This window comes from Neomonachus schauinslandi, chromosome 10 (assembly GCF_002201575.2).
Source record: "Neomonachus schauinslandi chromosome 10, ASM220157v2, whole genome shotgun sequence".
NCBI classification, from domain to species: domain Eukaryota; kingdom Metazoa; phylum Chordata; class Mammalia; order Carnivora; family Phocidae; genus Neomonachus; species Neomonachus schauinslandi.
Genome location: NC_058412.1, coordinates 26,648,582 through 26,670,108, shown reverse-complemented (window position 1 = coordinate 26,670,108; position 21,527 = coordinate 26,648,582). Strand labels below are relative to the sequence as shown.

At 41.2% G+C, this 21,527-nt stretch overlaps 1 protein-coding gene across 24 annotated transcripts in view; it reads right to left on the bottom strand.

Moving 5' to 3' along the window:
• Nucleotides 1-21,527, bottom strand: part of LTBP1 (latent transforming growth factor beta binding protein 1) — a 350,994-nt gene that overhangs the window by 19,473 nt on the left and 309,994 nt on the right. For all 24 annotated transcript variants that reach the window (XM_044918765.1, XM_021697673.2, XM_044918773.1 and 21 more), the window contains 5 exons: nt 11,876-12,052; nt 11,066-11,152; nt 9,051-9,179; nt 8,229-8,369; nt 7,064-7,234 (listed from right to left, as the gene is read on the bottom strand). In XM_044918765.1, coding sequence (XP_044774700.1) covers nt 7,064-7,234; nt 8,229-8,369; nt 9,051-9,179; nt 11,066-11,152; nt 11,876-12,052 — 705 coding nt within the window. The remainder of the gene's footprint in view (nt 1-7,063; nt 7,235-8,228; nt 8,370-9,050; nt 9,180-11,065; nt 11,153-11,875; nt 12,053-21,527) is intronic.

The following is a 21,527-nucleotide window of genomic DNA, read 5'->3' as shown; positions in this document are numbered from 1 at the left end:
AAAGTTATTATTAACATTCTTTGGAAACATGTTTCTTGGAAAAGGCTTTAAACCATGACTGCTGAAAGGACTTTTGCAACCACTGCCCAGTTACAATATTTTTTCAAGTTCAGTCCATGACTCAAATCCCCGTCTTCCTTCACACCTCCAAGGGTATTATGAAACCTCTTACATGGAGATATTTGGGCATATGTTAAGAGCTGTGCATGAATATGGAAGAAATCACTAGCTCAATTGTTCAGAAACAGATTCCAAAGTCTTTCCCTTTTGCAAAACCATATGAAAAAATTGGGGGTAGGTTAGCTATTAGGAAGTATTAAAAAATTTGGTGTTGCAGCAAATGGAGAATTTATTAATAAGGGTATCACACGTACATTAACATGAGACATCATTTAGGAAAAAGCTGCTCTAATTTAGTAACATAATTGTATGTTATGTTAGTTTTACAGAACTAAAATTTACACATCATATAAATGCAAACTTTACATCTGCTGCAAAATTTGTTGGCTAGTGCTGAGCAGGTGTACAGTAAATAATGAAATGAAGGAAGGAATATGTAAGTAATTTAACTAAAACTGAACACAGGTAAGCTATAAATGATTCAAGATTGCTTTTCAACCATAGTTCTTACTCCTAATTACAACTTGCATATAATAGTTTACAAATTCTCTAATGACAGAATAGATTTCAAATTTTTCTTATGCTGTAAAGATTACATTTTCCCCCCTGGCACTCAAGTACAAGCATGATCTGTATCCCCAGAACTAGAATTTCTGCACCAAAAGAATCTAGAATCTTCCAAGTGTTCTCTCCGCAAAACTGAGTGGACGATTCCTCTGCATGTTGATCAATATTAGTGCCTTACAAAAATTGTTTTAACATTTGCCCATTTCTTTTGCGGCACTAGTATCTTTAGAGGTTTTTTATTTTTATTTTTTTAACTGCTCTCACCTTGCTACACCTGACTTTCATTAAGAGTACTTCAGGGGGTCTGACACAGTAGTGCAATACATCATACCACCAATAGGCGGCACTCTCCCAACACACAAAGTGTCCCATCAAATTGCTTCAAAGTTTCAGATCAAGACTTTTAAATCTTTATGTTCAATTTACTTATAATATGTCTAATTATTTTAATAATTTACTTCACAGAAGTCTAATTATTTCAAAAACATAGCCACAGACACTGGGAACCCCGGGTATTTTGTTGATTACTTTTTTTTTTTTTAAGATTTATTCATTTGAGAGTGAGAGAGCACGTGCGTGTGCACATGCAAACACAGGAGCGTGAGCAGGGGGCGGAACCGAGGAAGAGAATTCTCAAACAGACTCCCCCCCGAGCATGGCGGGGGGGGGGGCCCCCCCCCCCCCCCCCCCCCCCAGGGCTTAATCCCAGGACCCTGAGATCATGACCTGAGCTAAAATCAAGAGTCAGACGCATAACCAACTGAGCCACTCAGGCGCCACAACCCTGGGTATTTTAGATTCCAGTATTCAGGTGTGTCTAATTTTCTTTCACATGCGGGTTAATGGGTTTTTATTTCCATGTGATAACGGCATCCCATATATCTTGCAATTAATAGGTACATTTTCCAGAAAATTGAACTTTATGCTTTTAAGAGTAGCAATAAAAATATTAATTCATTTTAGATAAATGCAAGGCATCACCAACTTTTATTTACCAAGAATTACTGCCTTTAGTCCCTTAATTCATAAAATATATATTGTTATTATTCCCACCAGTGTGCTAGACTCTGATGCACAGCTGATGAGATACCACCTCTCACCTGGCTAACCCTTATCCCCTAGCTCTAAAGCTGTAGTTTCTCCCAGTCTTGTTTATGATATGGATAAAACAGTTTGTTTTCCCTGACTTGGTTTTCCAAACAGCTTTTTTTCTCCCAGAGTCTGGAATGATATACGTGATAAAGAGCTCAAACTTTCGGGTCCTCCCAAAGCAGTTCAGGCCCCCTCTCGTCAAACATTTTAAAAGCAGGCAGCATCCAAAGGTGTAAGGGGGTAAGGAGAAGAGGAGGCAGGAGCGGGAATAAGGGAAGAGCGGCCCCCAGAGCTTGAGGATGGGAAGGCTGTCGGTGTAGGATGCCTTCTACAAACTGCACTGTCCCACCTGCAGGGTCTCCCTCAACCATCGGGAACCTCTGTCATGCCTGCTGTCTGGTCTCCATGACTCTAGCAGAGGATGAAGATGGGAACCTAAGCAGCCTCAGGAATGTACTGAATTATGTGACTATGCAACTCTCCTCATGTACAGCTGCCCGGACCCAATCCGTCCCCCTCCACTCCTTTCCCCCCCGCATGTGGTACCAATCCTCAAGATGCCGTCTAACTTCAGAGAACACTATTGAACAAGCCCCTCCTACCCCCTCCAACTACCAGTATTCTCGGACGTAGCTGCTGCCTTAGCAAGTAGTGCCCGTGACCTATTGGACCAGAAGTGTGAAAGCCTGCTCCAGAGCCAAAGCTTTACTTTACACTGCACTTTAATGCTCAAGGCTGATGACAAGTGCTGCGATTTATTCCTCAAATTCCTCCAGCGCTGTTTCCATCAGTAACTAATTGTTCCCCACAGCGGCGCTGAGCTCCTAGGGAAACTGGACGGTTCAGTGCCTGAGAGGCTGAGATTACTCAAGTGCTTATACTAACAAACAGACAATGCGGTCCTTTTCAACTCTCAAGATATCCATAGAACAGCGTATTTAAAAGATTCAATGACAGAAATGATGAGGAAACGCGTCTGAAAACAACACATTCTTTGTTTCCTCTTTGAAAAATGAGTAACAGCTTTAAAGTTGGTTTTTAACAAAATCAAGGTGGATGCTCCTAGATGTCTTTAGAACATGTTGAGAGCATGGTCTGAGGACCAGCAGCATCTGCATCATCTTGGGACCTGCTAGGGACGCCGAGTCCTGCCCACCCCTTTGCACCTAGAAACCAGAATCTGTTTTTTGATAAAATCTCCAGGTACAGGTAATTGGCATGCCCACTGATATTTACGAAGCAGCTGTCTCGGAAAAGCAAGTCTTCTTTGAGAACGATTACTTCTGCATTTGTCTATCCTTAATTCATGTTCAGATGCTATTAGGTAATTGTATACTTTATAAGATCCTCCGACTTCAGTTACATTTGAAAATGCATTTGACCCGAGTCACTTAGCAGTAAGTAGCACTGGCTGCTAATACCTTCCGGATGTGTCGAAGACCATTCTAGGTGTTCATGTATTAACTTACTCAATTCTTAAAACAGCCCTGACGCAGGGGAAATTATGTTCACATGAGGAAACCGAGGCATGGAGTGACAAAGAAACAAGGCTGCATAGATAAGAAGTTGCCCAAACAGGAGTCAAATGCAGGTGACCTGCTTCCAGAGCCCCTGTGCTGACCTCTGTGCTCAGGCCTCCCTCAGTGACTCTATGTCCGCAGAAACGGGAGATGGTTTGGTGTGGGTACAACCAGAACGTCAGGTGCTAATTCAGGCAATGCAGGCTGGTCCGAGGACCACTGGGAAACCCGTTTAACTTTGCTGTGGACCTTCTCTGTGGGTTCAGAGTGTAGTTCTAGGCCCCTAATCTTAGGGGTATAACAGAAATACTCCTTCTGTGCTGCGTAACTTACTCCTATCTTCCGACTAAGTCATTGAGAACAACAGTTTTCAATACGTGTTCTTTGGAACCCTGGGGTCCCTCACAGATACCTCAAGAGCCTAAGTAGCTATTCTCCCAGCCAGTTCCTCCAGCATCTTTGAGGTTAATGAATTTATATATTGGAGGTTAAAATAACAATTCAGTGGACAAAAGGTTACCAATGTTTAAAAAATAAAAGATTGAAAACCACTGACTTTGAGGATTTGGTGGACAATATGCTAGAGACTCTTTCTGGAGGATCCTAAGTACTGTACTGTGCATATATAAACTAAAAGAGTATGGCAATGCTAATTATTATAATTATATAATGCTATTATGATTAGCAATGCTAATTATTTTTTTAAATTTGGCAATGGGTACCATTCTTTTCCTGATACCCCATACCCTCCTAAAAATATTATACAGTATGTATTTGTTCACCCATATTTGTTCAAATTCACATTTTAAAAATGTGTTAAGTCTCAGTTAAGAATAACTGATGCAATATTCTAAAATTAATTTCTAACAGCAATATACTTGACTATTCTTCCAAAAGCTATGTCAATTAAATTTGATTTGCAAAGGCACTGGCTTGTCAGATTTTATGCAGTAAATACTTAATATCAGAGGATCAGAACAGGGACAGAATATGTGCAGAATCTCCATAAAGGAGTTTCCATAAAGACAAGCACACACACACACACACACATATACACACATATATATACACATACACACCATAACCCAAATGTTGGGGTTGTGAACAGAATATGCACAAAGCTCCTACAAATTAATAAGAAAAAGACACCAAGTCCAACAAAAAAAATGGGCAAAGGATATGATAAACAATTCACTGACAAACACATATCACATATAAACACAGAGAAGATGCTCTAATTCCCTAGAAATGAGGGAGACACATGTAAGATACTCTTCTCACCCATCTGATAAAAACACTTTTCAAGGCTGCAAATATCCAATGGTAGACGGGTATGAGGAAAGAGTCATTTCAAATGCTGCCAAGGTGAGTGCAAATTTGCACAATATGTTCAGAGAAATATAGTAGAAGTAAGTGTACGTACTTCCCAACCCAGGATGTTCACTTGTAGGAATTTTCTCCTGCAGGTGTATCTAAGATACAAACATGAAGTTTCCCTGCAGCTGGGTTTATAACAGGAAAATCGAGATCGAGGCAAGGGGTGGGAGGGACAAACAACCCAAATGTCCAGGGCTGGAGGTGACTTCAAAGAAAACCTGACACATCCATAAAGCAGTTGGTACAGCCATTTAAAAGTTACCATCTTTCATCAATTCTAAGATACCACAGATTGTAACAAGCATTCTGATATAACAGACATTAAAATGTGAAAATGTTCGATGCTGTCAACTGTAAGATACTCGCAATTTCAGAGATGCTGAAGAGTAAAACAAAAAAAACAAAGTGTGTCTTATGGATGATATGGAATTCAGTTTTAAATATGCTCTTAAACACACGGGGGCCTGAGTGGCTCAGTCGATTAAGCATCCGACTCGTGGTTTCAGCTCAGGTCATGATCTCAGGGTCCTGGTCCTGGTCCTGGTCCTGGTCTCATGGGTGGTGAGCTCTAGCCCCAGCTCTTCGAGCCCCGCTCAGCAGGGAGTCTGCTTGAAGATTCTCCCTCTGCACCTCCCCCCTGCTCGCTCTCTTTCTCTCTCTCAAATAAATAAATCTTTAAAAAATACAAATATAAATACAGCTATATAACAATAATTAATGTGTAGGAAAAAGGTTTGGATGATTTAAAAAAAAAAAAAAAAACCCAGCTGTTAAGACTGAATATCAAGGAGGAGAGGAGTTCAGTTGTGATGTGGTAGGTGTAGAGGGATAGAATATCTTGGATTAATTCTTTAGAAGGGGTATATGTTATTTTTGAAAAAATTTAAACAACAAAAACCACTGGCTACGTAAAACGATCTGAGGTATCAGAGCCCTGTGAGCTGTCTCAAGCCCCCGTGTGCTCACTTCCTAGGGATTTCAGACACCACAGTAATGCCAACAATTCTACCCCTCCCTGTGTTCCTGCTCTACCTGCATCCTCCCCGTCCTCAACAACCCAACGAGACAGACATAAACGCCTCCGGTTTACAAATGAGCTGTGCTGGGTGAGGTTATTTTTCTCAATGGGCAGTTCGGGATTCCCGACCCAGCCTGCCTGGCTCCAGAACCCATCCTCTTTCTAGTCCCGGGCTACTATCATCACCATCTATTTCTTTATGTATTTGCTCTTTATCCTTTGCAAGTCCTTTTTGTTTTATGGCATTTCAAATCGTTTTCTTTTTTATGCTACATTGGTTTTAAGTTACTGACAATTTGAAAGGCTACAAAATAGCTTGAAAGTTGCATTCTAATGAACTGAAAATTAATGCATTCCCTCTTTTCGAGAAATTCTTCCCGTCTTGACCACTCTGAGAATTTTTTCATTATAAACTCCTTCACTTTATACCCACACAGTATCTTTCCAGCTTTAACAAACCTTTCATAGCCAAAGACAAAATGAAATGCCCTTGAACACTTTCTTTTTTTTTTTTTTTAAGATTTTATTTATTTATTCATAAGAGACAGAGAGAGAGAGAGAGGCAGAGGGAGAAGCAGGCTCTCTGTTGAGCAGGGAGCCCGATGTGGGACTCGATCCCAGGACCCTGGGATCATGACCTGAGCTGAAGGCAGACGCTTAACCATCTGAGCCACCCAGGCACCCTACCCTTGAACACTTTCAAGGACTTTCCTTTAAAGAGCAGTAAGTGGCTCTAGAGGTAAGAAGAGAAGCAGTAAGCAGTGAGCTCAAAGGCCTGCAGTCACTGAACAGCCCAGAGTCAGCACCTCCCGGGTCCTCCCCGAACACGAGGAGAAGAGATAAACCCGGAGCCTACCTGTTGCATTTTCCACTTGACCAAAGGTTTATCCTCAGATCTAACCCTTGAAATGAAAGGACATCTGTTCAAAGACACTTTCACTTACTTCCTACTCTCTTCCTTTATTGTTTTAACCCCTTTTGGATCCGTCTCACCAAGAGGCTGACATAAAAACCGGGACTTTGACCTACAAAGATTTTCTACAGTCTCTAATACTTTTTGCTCTAAGTAGACACTGTTGGAAATGAGAAAGGAAGAAAGGAAGTAACGGGAAATATGAATTCCAAAGATCTATGCCACCAGTCGCTAAGTCGCATGATGTTTCTTTGGGTCGTTTGTCGTTCTTAGGTGAAATAGAATGAGGGTTTCAAAAATTCACAACAGGGTCAGGACTGGAGCACACACACCACACAACACCTCTGATCCAAGTAAGGAATCGGGAGTGAAGATGAAGCTATAGAAGTGAAAGAACTGTCCGGCTCCAAGGGAGGGGAGATGGACTGCAGCGGAAGGAACCGGGTCAGGGCTCACCTGAGTCCTTCATGGGGCAGAGGGCACATTGCATACCCCAGGCCTCTCCATACAAACAGCAACACTCCGTGTAAGTCGTCTGCTTGCCCACGAGGGGCCGGCTGCACACATACTCCTCACTCAGATGTTCCCAGCACAGATCTTGGTAGACATCAGTTTCCTCTATTTGTTCTGAAAGGGGAAACATGGTTCCATGACAATCGCACTGTTATTCCTATTTCATAGACAGTGTGCTGGAAGCCAGTGAGTCTCAAAGTTTCCATCTCTGTTTCTAAGAGTGACTTCCAAGTACAGTATGAAGCCAGCCTGGTCTTTCCATGGATCAAACCTCTGTCATCTCCCACCCATCAGCTGAAATGCAACCTGCCCATCATGTTGCAATTAAATCCCTCCCTCTGCAGCTTCCCATCATTATAGAAAGCACCACACTGCCTTCCTTCTATACTCCGTAATCCTAAAGCACTTCTGATTTTCCAATCTTTCCCTTTTTACATTCACTCTTCTGTCAAATCCTACCATTTCTTTCTACATAACACTTTGCAGATTCATGCTTTCTCACCCAGTTGATCCGTCAGAGCCCTGGACTGGTAACACTTCCTGCTAGAGTACTCAACTTCAAACTTCCTGCCTTTCAACTGACATCATCCAAGGTAGTTCCTAACAGTGATGGCTGTTGGGAATGTCAATTATGCCAATTATTAGTAGCACATCATCTCATTGGGGATGAACAGGGATTCTAATCATTGGACGCCAGGGGTCTCCACCGCGTTGTCGGATTCCACTGTCTCTTCTGCCCAGCTTCATCTGTGTTCTCCGGCCCAGTCAAACAAACCTGATTACCCTTCTCTGAACTTACACCTTCCTCAGTTGCCTTTGAGGGCCAACCCTCAGGTGGAGAACAGCTCTGCTATCTGCTCAGCCAATCTATATTCTGTTATCTGTTAAATAAGTACATGCAGGGTATTGACTCTCCTACATGCTGATGATATGCAGCTAATTATTTCTCTTACAATCATCCTCTTTTATTATTTTTAGCATCTCATTTTAATGACTCCAAAATACCCGAGGAGTCCACTCTTCTCTTTCCCAGTAACTCACATTTCAGTCAAAAGGAAAACCTTGCCATTTATTTGGACACAGACTTGCATCTCACATGCAAACGTACCGTGTGATTCAGTTGGTCGTATACATCTTTTCTCTGAAGCATCCAGAACCATTGGATGGGTACAGAAGCAGTTATAAGAGCCTTCTGTATTAACGCACTGGCCATCAATACAACTATTGGGGTCCTGACATTCATCCATATCTTAAGAGAAAAAAATTATTAAAGAGAATCAGCAATCAGTTATACCTCATACACTTCCCAAACTTCACACACTGCTAAATTTAGTCCAGATTCCAGGGGCTGCCACATGTTAATTAACTACACATCATCATCCAAGAGAGAACAGCTCTGACTATAAAAATATTAAATTGTATTGATCGGAAGAATAATGGTGCCCTGCTGCTGCTGACATTAAAGAAAGAAAGAAAACATTTAGGAACAGGATATGCTTCAAAATTTAAGATAAAATGCCTCTTTATGATAGTTTTAAAATTATTTCCTTTTGCTATGGTTTTCTGCCTAGTGTATATGGTTTTCTGCTTAAGCCTTAAAGTCTGGGTCAGTATTTAAAAATGACTTTCACTTGCATGGTATGAGTGATGAAACAGGAGGCTCTCCAGACCAAAAGAAACTTCAGTTAAACCAGTGACCTGAATTATAATTCCACATTGAATATTACCTCTTTGCTTGAAATGTGTTCAAATAGGAGTACGGAGGTTTTTTATTTTCTTAAATCTTGCTCAAGAAAAAGATCCATAAAACATTTAAAGATCTTTTCGACACGTGACTTAGATGGCAAGGGCATTGTTTTTACTACACAGCATTACTTATTTTTTTCCACCTGTATATTTTCACAGCACAATGTAGCCTCCTAATACCTACCAAAGCACTGCAGTTTGACGGGGTCATAGTATGTCCCCTGCTTACAGTAGCATTCGTAACCAGGCTGAGTGTTCAGACAGAAGCCATTTTTGCAGATTTCTTGCCCAAAGAGCATGCATTCGTCCGCATCTATGGGGGGGAAATGGAGAAAGAGAACAGTTAGCTTTGGTCTTTCAGTTAAAAAGAAGAGTCTAAGCAATATGGGGCTTCAAGTTGGATATTATAATATTCACAGTCCAAAGAATCTTCAGATACAACAACAGAAAATTCTTCAAGTTAGGCCTAACTCATAGATATGGGAAGAGAGTCTGTGATATCTTGGGAACAACGTCCAAAACATTAGTGGATAAGGTCTTTTTGTAAATACGATTTCTGCATTGCTACCTCCTATTTGATGAAATACTCTATGGGTTTCACAGTGCAACCAACAATATCTTCATAAAAATATACATTGTAAGAAAAGTGCCTTTCTATAAGTGTGTATTTTGGCCCATTAACTAGTTGAGATAAAGAACACTCCCAAGAAGAGTTTGATGGAACCCGATGAGGCTTCTTTCTTGGTGATAATGACCAGCGAATAAAAGCACAAGTTGCTAAGGGTATTGACAGACCCATTCCTCCACAGAATTTAGAGTGTTCACCATCTGCAGACCTCAGTTTACTCAGTGGTAAGTTGGGGACAATAGGAACATCTGCCTGATAGGACTGAAACAATTAAATGAGAAAATCCATGTAGAAGACTCCATAGACTCTCAAAAACTGTTATCCCTTGCTTTCATTGCTATTAATATTATCATCAGTTCTAACATTTTGGAGCAAATGTCATGTCATTAAAAAAAACTGTAGGCTCCATAGATGAATCACTCCAAAGTTACACAGCTGGAAAATGGCAAAGTCAGGTCCATAATACATAGCTGTTTGGATCTGCAACTAATATTCCAACCGTTAACAGCACTGCTAAGACAGGGTGAGGAGGAACTTATTTTTATATGAGAGAGGGTGACTTTATAGTAAAATCAGGGCTCTGTTCCATAATATAAAGTGAGATTTAACTATATCCCTGCAAAAATAAAGTAGGATATTTGTGAACTTGAAAACCATTAAACACATATTGCAAACCAAGTCTTCTTGTTATTTAATTGGACTAAATCATAAATATATTTAAAAAACACATATGGAATTTCCTATCCAGCTACTGACTATCATTAGAACACTGGTTCTCAACAACGGATGGACAGTAAAAATGTTAATCTGCAGTCCAGCCACTTAGCAGTTTTTCAGTATTAAGCTGTAAAGGGGGAAAAAAAAAAAACCCCATTGTATTTAAGAGGTCATAATATCTCTATCATGGAAATGTCAAAAGTGAGTGATTAACACGGAAATATTCATACATGTCGTTTAAATTTTGCCAAAAAGGCTGTGCATTTATTCAGAAATATAGACTGATAGCATTAAATATATAAAACACATCTACTTTAATTTTCTCCTTTTCTATTTCCTATGAGGAATCCATAGCCATTGGTAAAAGTATCTTAGCCATAGCAGGATGAGTTCTAAAAAGGGCAAGAATCTTAGCTTTGTTGATGACTACATAGACCAACATAATGAGAGTCAGAGTTATATGGTTTATATTATTTCTAACGTATGTCTGGAATAAAAGAATAAATTTATAAAAAGTACCTCCTAGGTACAGAATTTTGTGTTAAGTATTTTTAGTATGTTATCTCATTTAATTTTCACGATAAACCTCACAGACGTTATTCCTATCTCAGACAGGAAGCGATGGAAACTCAGGAGGTTAACATGACATCCCAAGGCCAAACAGTCCTACGTGCTCTAAATCCCAAGACAGAGCTATGCCCAGAGTCAGTAGGGGCCCTCCAAGAGAAGAATTAAAGGCTTTCTAATCAGTTTCCACGATGAGAAGAACTCTAATTCTGTTGAACCCAAGCCATGCTTTTACTTGAATGATGATACGCACATGTGTTGCAAATTCATTTCTGTTTGATTCTGACCTTTATAGTTCTCACCACCCATCTCGTAAGAGGATTCTCCAGTGGGGACAAAACCTTTCCCTCTAGGACACATTTCAGTGAATTCAGCTGAGTTCAGGAGAGACCAAAAAAAAAAAAGGAGTTAAAAGAAGAAAAAAAAAGAACATCCTCCATTAATTTGTGTTTAAAATTCAGTTTTTCTTTCTTAGACTCAGTAACTTTAAGGCAAATCTTGTCATCTAATTTGGGCAAATAAATTCAGTACAATCTCCAAAATTACAGAGTAGGTGCAAATAAATCTAATGACTTTATAAATTTACTTGTAATTTTAAAAAACTCTCCCGAGTTCATGCACTTTTGATTTACCTACATTTTAACTGATGTGATGACTTACTTCTCCATGACTGTGGTTTCTAGCATTTTAAAGGTTTAGTAAGATTCCATTCAAGCAAGATCTTAGCCTAAATATGCAAGCTCTATTTACAGATAATGAGGTGTCACTTTTAGCAGAAGAAACTGGTTTTTTAAAAACGGAATAAAACAGAATCGCCTTTCTGCCAAAATATCACAAGGAACCTCAATATAACAGTGTATTCTGTGATGGGCTGAAGTTAAGTTCAAGGTGTCATTTGGAGGTGGGATGACAGGGAGGGTTCCAGCCCTGGATGAAACCTACTGTAAGGTAATCTCATCTCGATTCCGCGACGGCAGGTCCCAGGCAACGCCATCATTACACGGCTTCAATGCAGAGACCAAAATGAGAACATTCCAAGGCCCTGGACACCCCAGGACCAGACCCAGGTATGAACGCACCACTCAGCGGGTCCTTACCAGTCCCCACGACAGGGCAAGGGAAGATCTCACAGTTGTCTCCCCACCCGGCCCCAGAGGTGCAGCAGCATTCCTGTTTGGTGACGTTGGGGGCCAGCACATTATCACAGAGACTGGCGTCGTTGAGATTATAGTAGCATTCTTTCTTTTCTTCCTTGGGTTGATCTTCATCTAAGTCTAAACAGAGTGGAGAAAGTAAAAAGAGGACCTCCAGCACCCATCAGATCTGCATCCCAACAGAGCACAAGGCACACCGGTGGGAAGGCGGGCGGGCTGCACCAGCAACATTTCACTTACACAAAGCGGCCTTTCACTTTCAGTGGTGGATTCTTCCACTGCGAGATAAAAATGCGCTGGACTCCTGAATTTTGATGGATTTCTAACACACCCCAAGAGTGTAAATCTGTCAAAATCATTTCCTTTTACGTTAACCAATTACTTTATTCTTGTACATTTGGCCGTGACAAGTTTCCATATCTGCTTTCTTGCCAAACATAGAGCTGTTCTATATGAGCTGTAACACCTACTTAAATCAATGAAAACTTTCCCCAACATTTGACCAGAGATGTGGGGGCCACACAAAATATTTAACTCTTAGGTGGTTATTTGAATCAATCATGCCCCAGTCTTTTCTGAATAGAACAAGGCAGCAGCATAAAATAACCAGAAAAACACTGCAATAACCTAAAGTCTGTAAAATAACCTTTCGTTACTGAAAGTCTGCTTCAATTGCTACAAAATAGGGCTTTGAATGAAATAATGAGTACCAGCTAAGCCTCAGGGTAGAATTTCAAGGCTGGGTTCTAGTCTGGCTCATGTGTGTTCTAGAGGAATATATTTTCCAACAGACTCAGTTTAACCCTCTGTGAGAAAAGACAAAGTGATAATGACAGAATACAATGAGAACAAAATCCACCCACTTTCAGATAATACTACAAAAATTATTTAATCCCATCAGATTTGTAGTCCTTGCACAAGAGTGTGCTTCTAAAAAACGACTGATATTTTGAAACTAGGCTTGTAAAATAGTCTAATCTCTTCCCTACCATATGTTGTAGAGTTCAAATTACTGCCTGGGATTCAGTTAGAACTTATTAATAGTTTTTATTTTATGCTGTATCAAATAAAAAGCTGACTACTGACATCGCAATTACTTAGATTAATTCCAATGAAATATTTTCATTGGAATACTGCTGTTTCCAGATTCTTAGACACAAAGAAACTACAGGGACAAAGGGAAAACATTTGCCAGTCAGGATAACACTTTAATGTCAACACCTACCTTTGTTTTGCAGTTGGTAGATAAACTGTATTATTAGGAAAGTTTAATGAGATATTTTCACAATAGTTTCCTATATATTTATTTTGGCAGGGTCAGGTTGACTGTGAAAACTAGATTAATATGCCATATAGCAAGTCTTCCTAAAATAGAAGTCCACAGAATTGTATCAGAAAAGCTACTACACTTTCTTTCCTCCTATGGCAAAGAAAACAAGCAAAACGACAAACAAAATGGAGGTATACATTACTCTTGAAACAGAACATCAACGAGAACGTAAAAGATCCCTTTCACACTTGATTCTGGCTACTTCGTAGATCATTCTGTCTTTGACATAATTCAGTCTGGACTCTCAGTTAGCATTAATAGCTGATGACAAATTCCGACCTAGAATAAGTGTCCAGGAAAAAGCAGAAATGCTGATTTCTACAGCAGTTTATGAAGCGGTTTTAAATCATTTCCTTGTGTGTGAAATCAGATAAAACCTGCCACAGCCCTCAACTCAACTAGCTTTTCAAGCGTGCAGAAGACAGAAATGTGCTTTGCCCACATGGATGGAGCAGATGACCCCCACTTCATTCGCCTCGGGAGGGGCTCCAATCTCTCACACACAGAATTCTCTGGGAAACGTAAGGGCATTTTAAGTTGTTATTAAAATCTGTCATGAACCCTGTAGAACATTTTATAAATTTTCCCGCAGTACTTCTGAATAAATCGACAGCCTACTACTAATAATTCTCCTCATTTTATTCAGTTGACCTAAAAGTGCAGCTAGCTATTAAAGGATGCATTTAGAAATACAAATCAAAGCAGCAACACGATTAGGCTGTCAATCAAGTTTACACTCCCTGTTCCGCGGGGAACCTGCTTCTCCCTCCTCCTGCATATGCTCTCTCTCTGTGTCAAATAAATAAATAAAATCTTTTATTTTTTCTAAAGATTTTATTTATTTATTTAAGAGAGAGAGAAAGTGAGAGCGAGCGAGCACGAGCAGGGTGAGGGGCAGAGGGAGAAGCAGACTCCATGCTGAGCAGGGAGCCCGATGCAGGACTCGATCCAAGGACTCCAGGATCATGACCTGAGCTGAAGGCAGCCACTTAACTGACTGAGCCACCCAGGCGCCCCATAAATAAAATCTTTAAAAAAAAAAAAAATCAAGTTTACAGTCTGTGTTAAAAGAGGGCTGAATAACTGTTTTCTTCTTGTGTTCAAAGTTAGAGGTATGTCATGGTGTTCGTTACAAAATGGAATACTATACAGTAGGGCATCACAAAGATTGCTATATTCATAGGTAATGAGACACAGGCTTCTGTAGTACTCAAAAACTTTATATGTACATATATAAATATAAGTATACACGGTCCATTTTTTACAATGTTTGTTTTACTCATAGCACAGAAAGTAAGAAAAAAATTATCTTTGTTTTCCTTTTTCTTTGGAAGGAAACCCAGAAGTTATTGCATAAGGGAAACAACCAATAATATCATTGTATTATTCAGGTTTTACATTGGTTGTTACAAGTTTTATTTTTTCTCCAAGCAGACTGAAAGTTCAATGTTTACACAGCTGAAATTGGGGGTTAGTCAGGCCCTCATCTGTGTTTGGAAAGAGATGCAAATTCTTTTCAAAAAAACTGGTCCACAAAGGTCGTTCTGTGAAAATTTCCCTTTCTTTTTTTTTTTTTTTTTGAAAGATTTTTATTTATTTATTTGACAGAGAAAGACACAGCGAGAGAGGGAACACAAGCAAGGGGAGTGGGAGAGGGAAAAGCAGGTCCCCCGCAGAGCAGGGAGCTGGACGCAGGGCTCCATCCCAGGACCCTGGGATCACGACCTGAGCCAAAGGCAGATGCTCAACCGACTGAGCCACCCAGGCGCCCCTTTCCCTATCTTTCTAACCTTTAAATAATTAACTTCCTACAGCATTTTTCCACTGGGGGAAAACTGAGCAGTAAACACAATGCAAGGTGATTTCTTTAGAGAATCTCTGTATGTGAGTTTAGGTCACTGCTGCCACGGGAGGAATGGTTCTTTTTTTTTTTTTTTTTTTTAAAGATTGTATTTATTTATTTGAGAGAGAGAATGAGATAGAGAGCATGAGAGGGGGGAGGGTCAGAGAGAGAGGCAGACTCCCTGCTGAGCAGGGAGCCCGACGTGGGACTCGATCCCGGAACTCCAGGATCATGACCTGAGCCGAAGGCAGTCGCTTAACCAACTGAACCACCCAGGCGCCCGGGAGGAATGGTTCTATCACAAAATAATTTTAAGAGATCTAATCAATGGACATAAAAGTGTCAAGCATTAAAAGGAATGAACTTTATTTTTCTTAAAGATTATATCAATAAGTTTAGCCACACCACATACCTCAAGCCAAAGACTTCTAAGAAATAAAATGTCATTTTTCAATTTTATTAAGAGGCTGGCGTTTATACAACCATCTGTGTATAAACAGCAATTTGTGTAGTTTAATCCTGGGGTCTGGATGGTGATAAGAAGTGAGTTTTTGGACCTTTTACATGTGTTTCTGAAGCAATTTTTATGGAGGCCCTTTCTTGTGACCCACAGAGTAACTCCGCAAAGCAGACTGCATAGCTTATCAAACATCCTCACCTTCCAGAAGACACAGTTTAGGTTGGGTACATTGTGTCATGCCTACTGCTTTCCCCAAACCTCTTCTATGGGGCTCAGCCTCTTAGCATCTGAACCAGCATGAGTTTGTTTTGCTTTGCTTTTTTTCATTTCTTTCTCCTCCTCGGGACAAATGAGGAGGGGGCAGCAGATAATGCCCGCTAGGGTAGGGTGTAGCTATATAGGGCCATCACGTTCCCTCGCTCTGAAGAGAAAGTTGTGGGTTGAGTCATATGTGCCACTTACGAAGAGCACCTATCTTCTCTCTTGGTTCGTCAGAAAGAAGAGGATGTGGTGTTTATTTACAGGATTGTTTCCTTCTTTGGTCTAATCTTAGGTTTGCTGTTAGGCTGAGGAAATCTGGAACATTTTTCTAATTAAAGTGGACATGAGCATTTTAAATGGGCTTTTTAAATGTTTTTTTTTTTTTTTTACTTTCAGTTTCCATTCGCAATGTATTCCGAAGGCCTTTATGAGCTAATCCTCTTCATACCCTTCTGGGACAGTCAGGATTTTGACAATGATGAAAGAGTAACATCAAAAATACTCGGATACAATGCCCCCAAATAAAACACCTGCCATAGTCCTGAAAAAGACATCAATTTATAAAACTCTAACTATGGTACTACTGTTCAGTAAATTACTTTCAACACAATCATTCATGAAGCTTTAGTCCCTTTTTAGTATTTTAAACTCACTACAGGCACTAATGTTTTATACCAACTCATGTTTTTATGAGAAAACAATTTCTAGTGTAATATTCCAAGGAGGAATAGAAGAGGACTTGGACATTCATGATCTTTCCTTTTTTCCTCTAGTTTTCTCCGTCAAAGGCTTCCAAGACGAGAAGTGTGTGTGTGTGTTAAGTGGGATTCAGGAGGGAGCCACTGGTGAGCTCCAGAAAACAAGCATTAACAGGAAGGGGTTGGACAGGAAGGGACACAAGTATAAAGGACGACTGGAAATATGGGCTAATGACTTCAATGGTAAAGGTGTGAAAGTCAAAATGGAGATGAGCAAGCCAAGCACAAGAAAAAAAAATACATGGGAGAGAATTCCTCCACCCAGCTCCTGTCCTTAAAGAAGTCAGGCAGATGGGGAGTCAGGTCCTGACCTAAGCCACACTGTGTATGGCCAGGGCAGGCAAGGCTACCACAGGAGGCTGCCTGGAGGATCTGACATCTGAGCCAAGGTCTTCAAAAATACATTCTGAAAAACTGGGCAGGAAATAAGGTGTGACAGGGGTGAGGAGGAATACAAAGTACAACTGTCCTGAAGTCTGTGTGGGTAGAGCAGGGTGAGGGAAGGGGAGGTTCTGCAGAGGGAGTCAGGGAAGGTGACTCTGCGAGCCTGAGGATGGGGCAGGGATGCCTGGTCATGGCAACAAGTGAAAGCGGAGTTCCTGACTCAGATGTTGGGTGGAGGACAACGTCACTGTCTGCCACTGGCCTGAGGGTCACCTCAGGGCCTCAGCTTAGAAGACAGGCAATATGGGCAAAAGACATGAACAGACATTTTTCCAAAGAAGACGTCCAAATGGCCAACAGACACATGAAAAAGTGCTCAACATCGCTTGGCATCAGGGAAATCCAAATCAAAACCAATGAGATACCACCTCACACCAGTCAGAATGGCTAAAATTAACAAGTCAGGAAACGACAGATGTTGGTGGGGACGCAGAGAAAGGGGAACCCTCCTACACTGTTGGTGGGAATGCAAGCTGTGTGCAGCCACTCTGGAAAACAGTATGGAGGTTCCTCAAGAAGTTGAAAATAGAGCTACCATACGATCCAGCAATTGCACTACTGGGTATTTACCCCAAAGATACAAATGTAGGGATCCGCAGGGGTACGTGCACCCCAATGTTTACAGTAGCAATGTCCACAATAGCCAAACTATGGAAAGAGCCAAGATGTTCATCGACAGATGAATGGATAAAGAAGATGTGGTATATATATACAATGGAATATTATGCAGCCATCAAAAGGAACAAAATCTTGCCACTTGCAACGACATGGATGGAACTGGAGGGTATTATGCTGAATGAAATAAGTCAATCAGAGAACAACATGTTTCATATGATCTCACTGATATGAGGAATTCTGAATCTCAGGAAACAAACTGACGGTTGCTGGAGTGGAGGGGGGTGGGAGGGATGGGGTGGCTGGGTGATAGACATTGGGGACAGTATGTGCTATGGTGAGTGCTGTGAATTGTGTAAGACTGACGAATCACAGACTTGTACCTCTGAAACAAATAATACATTATATGTTAAAAAAAAAAAAGAAGATGGAAGGGAAGAATGAAGGGGGGGAAATCGGAGGGGGAGACAAACCATAAGAGACGATAGACTCTGAGAAACAAACTGAGGGTTCTAGAGGGGAGGGGGTGTAGGAGGATGGGTTAGCCCGGTGATGGGTATTAAAGAGGGCACATTCTGCATGGAGCACTGGGTGTTATACATAAACAATGAATCATAGAACACTACATCAAAAACTAATGATGCATGGTGATATACATAACATAATTAAAAAAAAAAAAAGACAGGCAATAAATACCGGCCAGGGTGAAGGAAGGTTCTTTGTCTTCCTTTCTTTTTCTGAGGAAAGAAGAGAAGAGAACAGGAGAAGCGAGCCTGAGATAGGAACAGGCTGGGGCGAGTGGGGAAAAGAGAAAGCTTAGGATTCAGGGAGAGAGTACTGGGAAAGTCAGGGCAAGAGCCTGGTGACAGAGGAGCCTCCTGAAAGCAGAATGAAGCCCTGCAGGAAAGAAAAATGGGCGCGGGCGCTGAGGTGGCTGAGTGAGCAGGAGGTGGGTGTGGAGATAAAGCAGTAAAAGCCCCGCATGGTCACAGGGCGCCTGGGTGGCTCAGTCGTTAAGCGTCTGCCTTTGGCTCAGGTCATGATCCCAGGGTCCCGGGATCGAGCCCCGCATCGGGCTCCCTGCTCTGCGGGGAGTCTGCTTCTCCCTCTGACCCTCCCCCCTCTCATGCTCACACTCTCAAATAAATCAATAAATCAAATCGTAAAAAAAAAAAAAAAAGGCCGGTCACAACACTGACACACAGGTATCATGAGGGCTTGTGAAGACGACTGGGACAGTAAAGCCACATCTGACATGACAGGTAAAATATCTGGAAATGTTTAAAAGGAAATGTACAAACCCTTGGTCTTCAGGCCCTATTTAGGGCAAACGCTAGGATCCCCCATGATTTCTAGTGCAACGGTGTGGGTGTCTCTCCGGTAGCCTCAAGAACATGAAATGGCTCATGTACAGGCTGAGTCTGTCACTTGGATCAACTGCTATCAGTTCATTCAAATGTGGACATCTCTTTACTAAAAACTCAGATATTATTTTGGATACTAGATAAAGTAAATTTCATCAAAGTAAAAGCACGGTTTGGTAAATTCTTCTATTCTCTCTGAATGTGGGAAGAAATCTGACCCAACTCCCCCCCCCGCCCCAACAAAATGAGCCTATTTTCCTTAGACTTACCTACATTTATGGTATAGATCCATTACAAATACACAAGAAGACCTCAGGAGTTTTATGGCATTTTATAATGTTTGCATTTTAAATACTGTGTTCTCAGTGTCTTTAATTTTTTTCCTACCGAAGCTCTTTTTTTCTAATCAGAAATTATTTTTAAAAAACTCTTTCAGGCACCTGGGTGGCTCAGATGGTTAAGCGTCTGCCTTCAGCTCAGGTCCTGATCCCAGGGTCCTGGGATGGAGTCCCGCATCGGGCTTCCTGCTCAGCGGGGAGCCTGCTTCTCCCTCTGCCTCTCTCTCTCTCTTTCTCTTATGAATAAATAAATAAAATCTTTAAAAATAAATTTAAAAAACCTCTTTCAATGTTAATTTATTTTACAGGTTAACTAAACACATTAAAAAAAAAAACCCTACTCTGCCAAATATAACAGTTGAATGATATTATCTGTGATTTCCTGGCTTTAAAAAAATATGTACATACATAAAACCTATAGTAGACCTACCTCTCTAGGAAGAGAACAAGAATGTTGTCTGAGTTCAGTTGTCAGAACCATGAGGATGATTTGCATGTACCCCTTGACAGCACAGAAACTCTTTTTTTCTTCTGTTCCACTTGTTATTTAACCAAGCATAGAGAGGAACCATCCCCCCTACACAGAAGTAGAAATAGGTAATTCCTCATTCAAGTATGCCCACCCATTTCTCTGATAAAATGAATAATTATTTTGATACTACAGAACTAGCTGGGAATGAGATGGTGAGATGCAGAGGGGACATGCTCTCAAATGTCGACAGGCAATTTGATTCAAGAGTTTCTGAGCGTCTGCCACAGGTCAGGTACCGTGCGTGCTAAGCAGTGAGCAAGGTTACAGGGGATGCAAAAAAGGAGTAAGAGAGAGTATCAGGGTCCTGTTGCCCTGCTGCCCTGCTCATGGATTTGAACTTCATGCTGCCGGCAGCAGTGAGCAGTTGAAGCTTGTGATGAGCACCGGGGGTTGTAGTGGGTAATGAATCACTAAATTCTATACCTGAAATTAGTGCTGCCTTATATGTTAACTAACTGGAATTTAAATAACAACTTGGAAGAAAAAAAAATAAAACCAGACTCATGTTTTGCAAACATCAACTGTGGCAACCGCCAGGAGCAGGAATTGATGGGAGAGACTGGAGGGAAGTCAGGAGGGTACTGCCACGGTCCGGGTAAGAGAGGCTGAGCGACTGGCCTGGAGCAGTGAGGAGCGGGGAGAGCTTTGAAGGACACTGTGGAGGCAGAATTGGCAGGATGTTACGAGGGCTTGGATGAATGGTGAGAAAAATTAAGGTATGATGATGTCAGGATTTCCAGTACTGACGTTTGGCACTTAATGAGTGAACACAGGTTGGAGATGGAATGGTAATGAATTTGGTTTTGGATAATTTCGGACAGACCCACTTATAAAACACTGTGGGAGAAAGGTCCAATAATAGGCAGAGGGAAAAAGGAGTGCAGCCCCAAGGACAGAGGAGGAGGCAGAAGATATTTACTTGGCAGCGCGTAACACATAAGTAATAGTTGACTCAGAGAAGAGGATTAAATATCCCCCAGAGAAGAATGGAGAGTTAGAAGAGGCCTGAACATGCAACTCTCCAGGACATTATTATTTAAGGAATGGGCAACAGAAAAAGAGTTTGGGAACGAGAAAGAAAAAGACCAGAGCAAGAGGAAAGAGGATACAGGGAAGATGAATGTCCTGAAATCAATCAAAGGGAAAAGAAGGCGGAGGGAAGATGGGAAACCACTGTTGATTATTTCATGAGGAGTCAGCAGTGAGACTAATGGTTTTAGCATGTAGGAGCTCACTGCTGACCCACGGGAAAGGCACTTCATGCAGATGAACGAGCATGAGGGCCCCGGACCAAATGGGAGACAGTCTGTGGAGGTAGGTGGAGCATGGATGTCCCCAGAAAGAATCTGGAGGTCAGCGTGGTGGATGGTGCCACTGTAGGGGATTTTCATTTTTGATCTATTTTTGTATTTGCCAATTTTCTGAGAAGAATGCACATTATTTTAATAACGAAAACAAAACAAAGAAATGAAGAGAAAAGGAAGCCAATTTTTAGAAGAATTTGGTGTCATGGGGTCCTCAGCCTTGAAAAGTGGAATGGTGAAGTGGAAAAGATCTCAGAGTTGGGTTCCTGCACAGCATTAGCCATAGGGCCCTAAGGAGAACATTTAGAACTTCTCTCTGGGCCTTGGCTTCCTTACACATAAACAC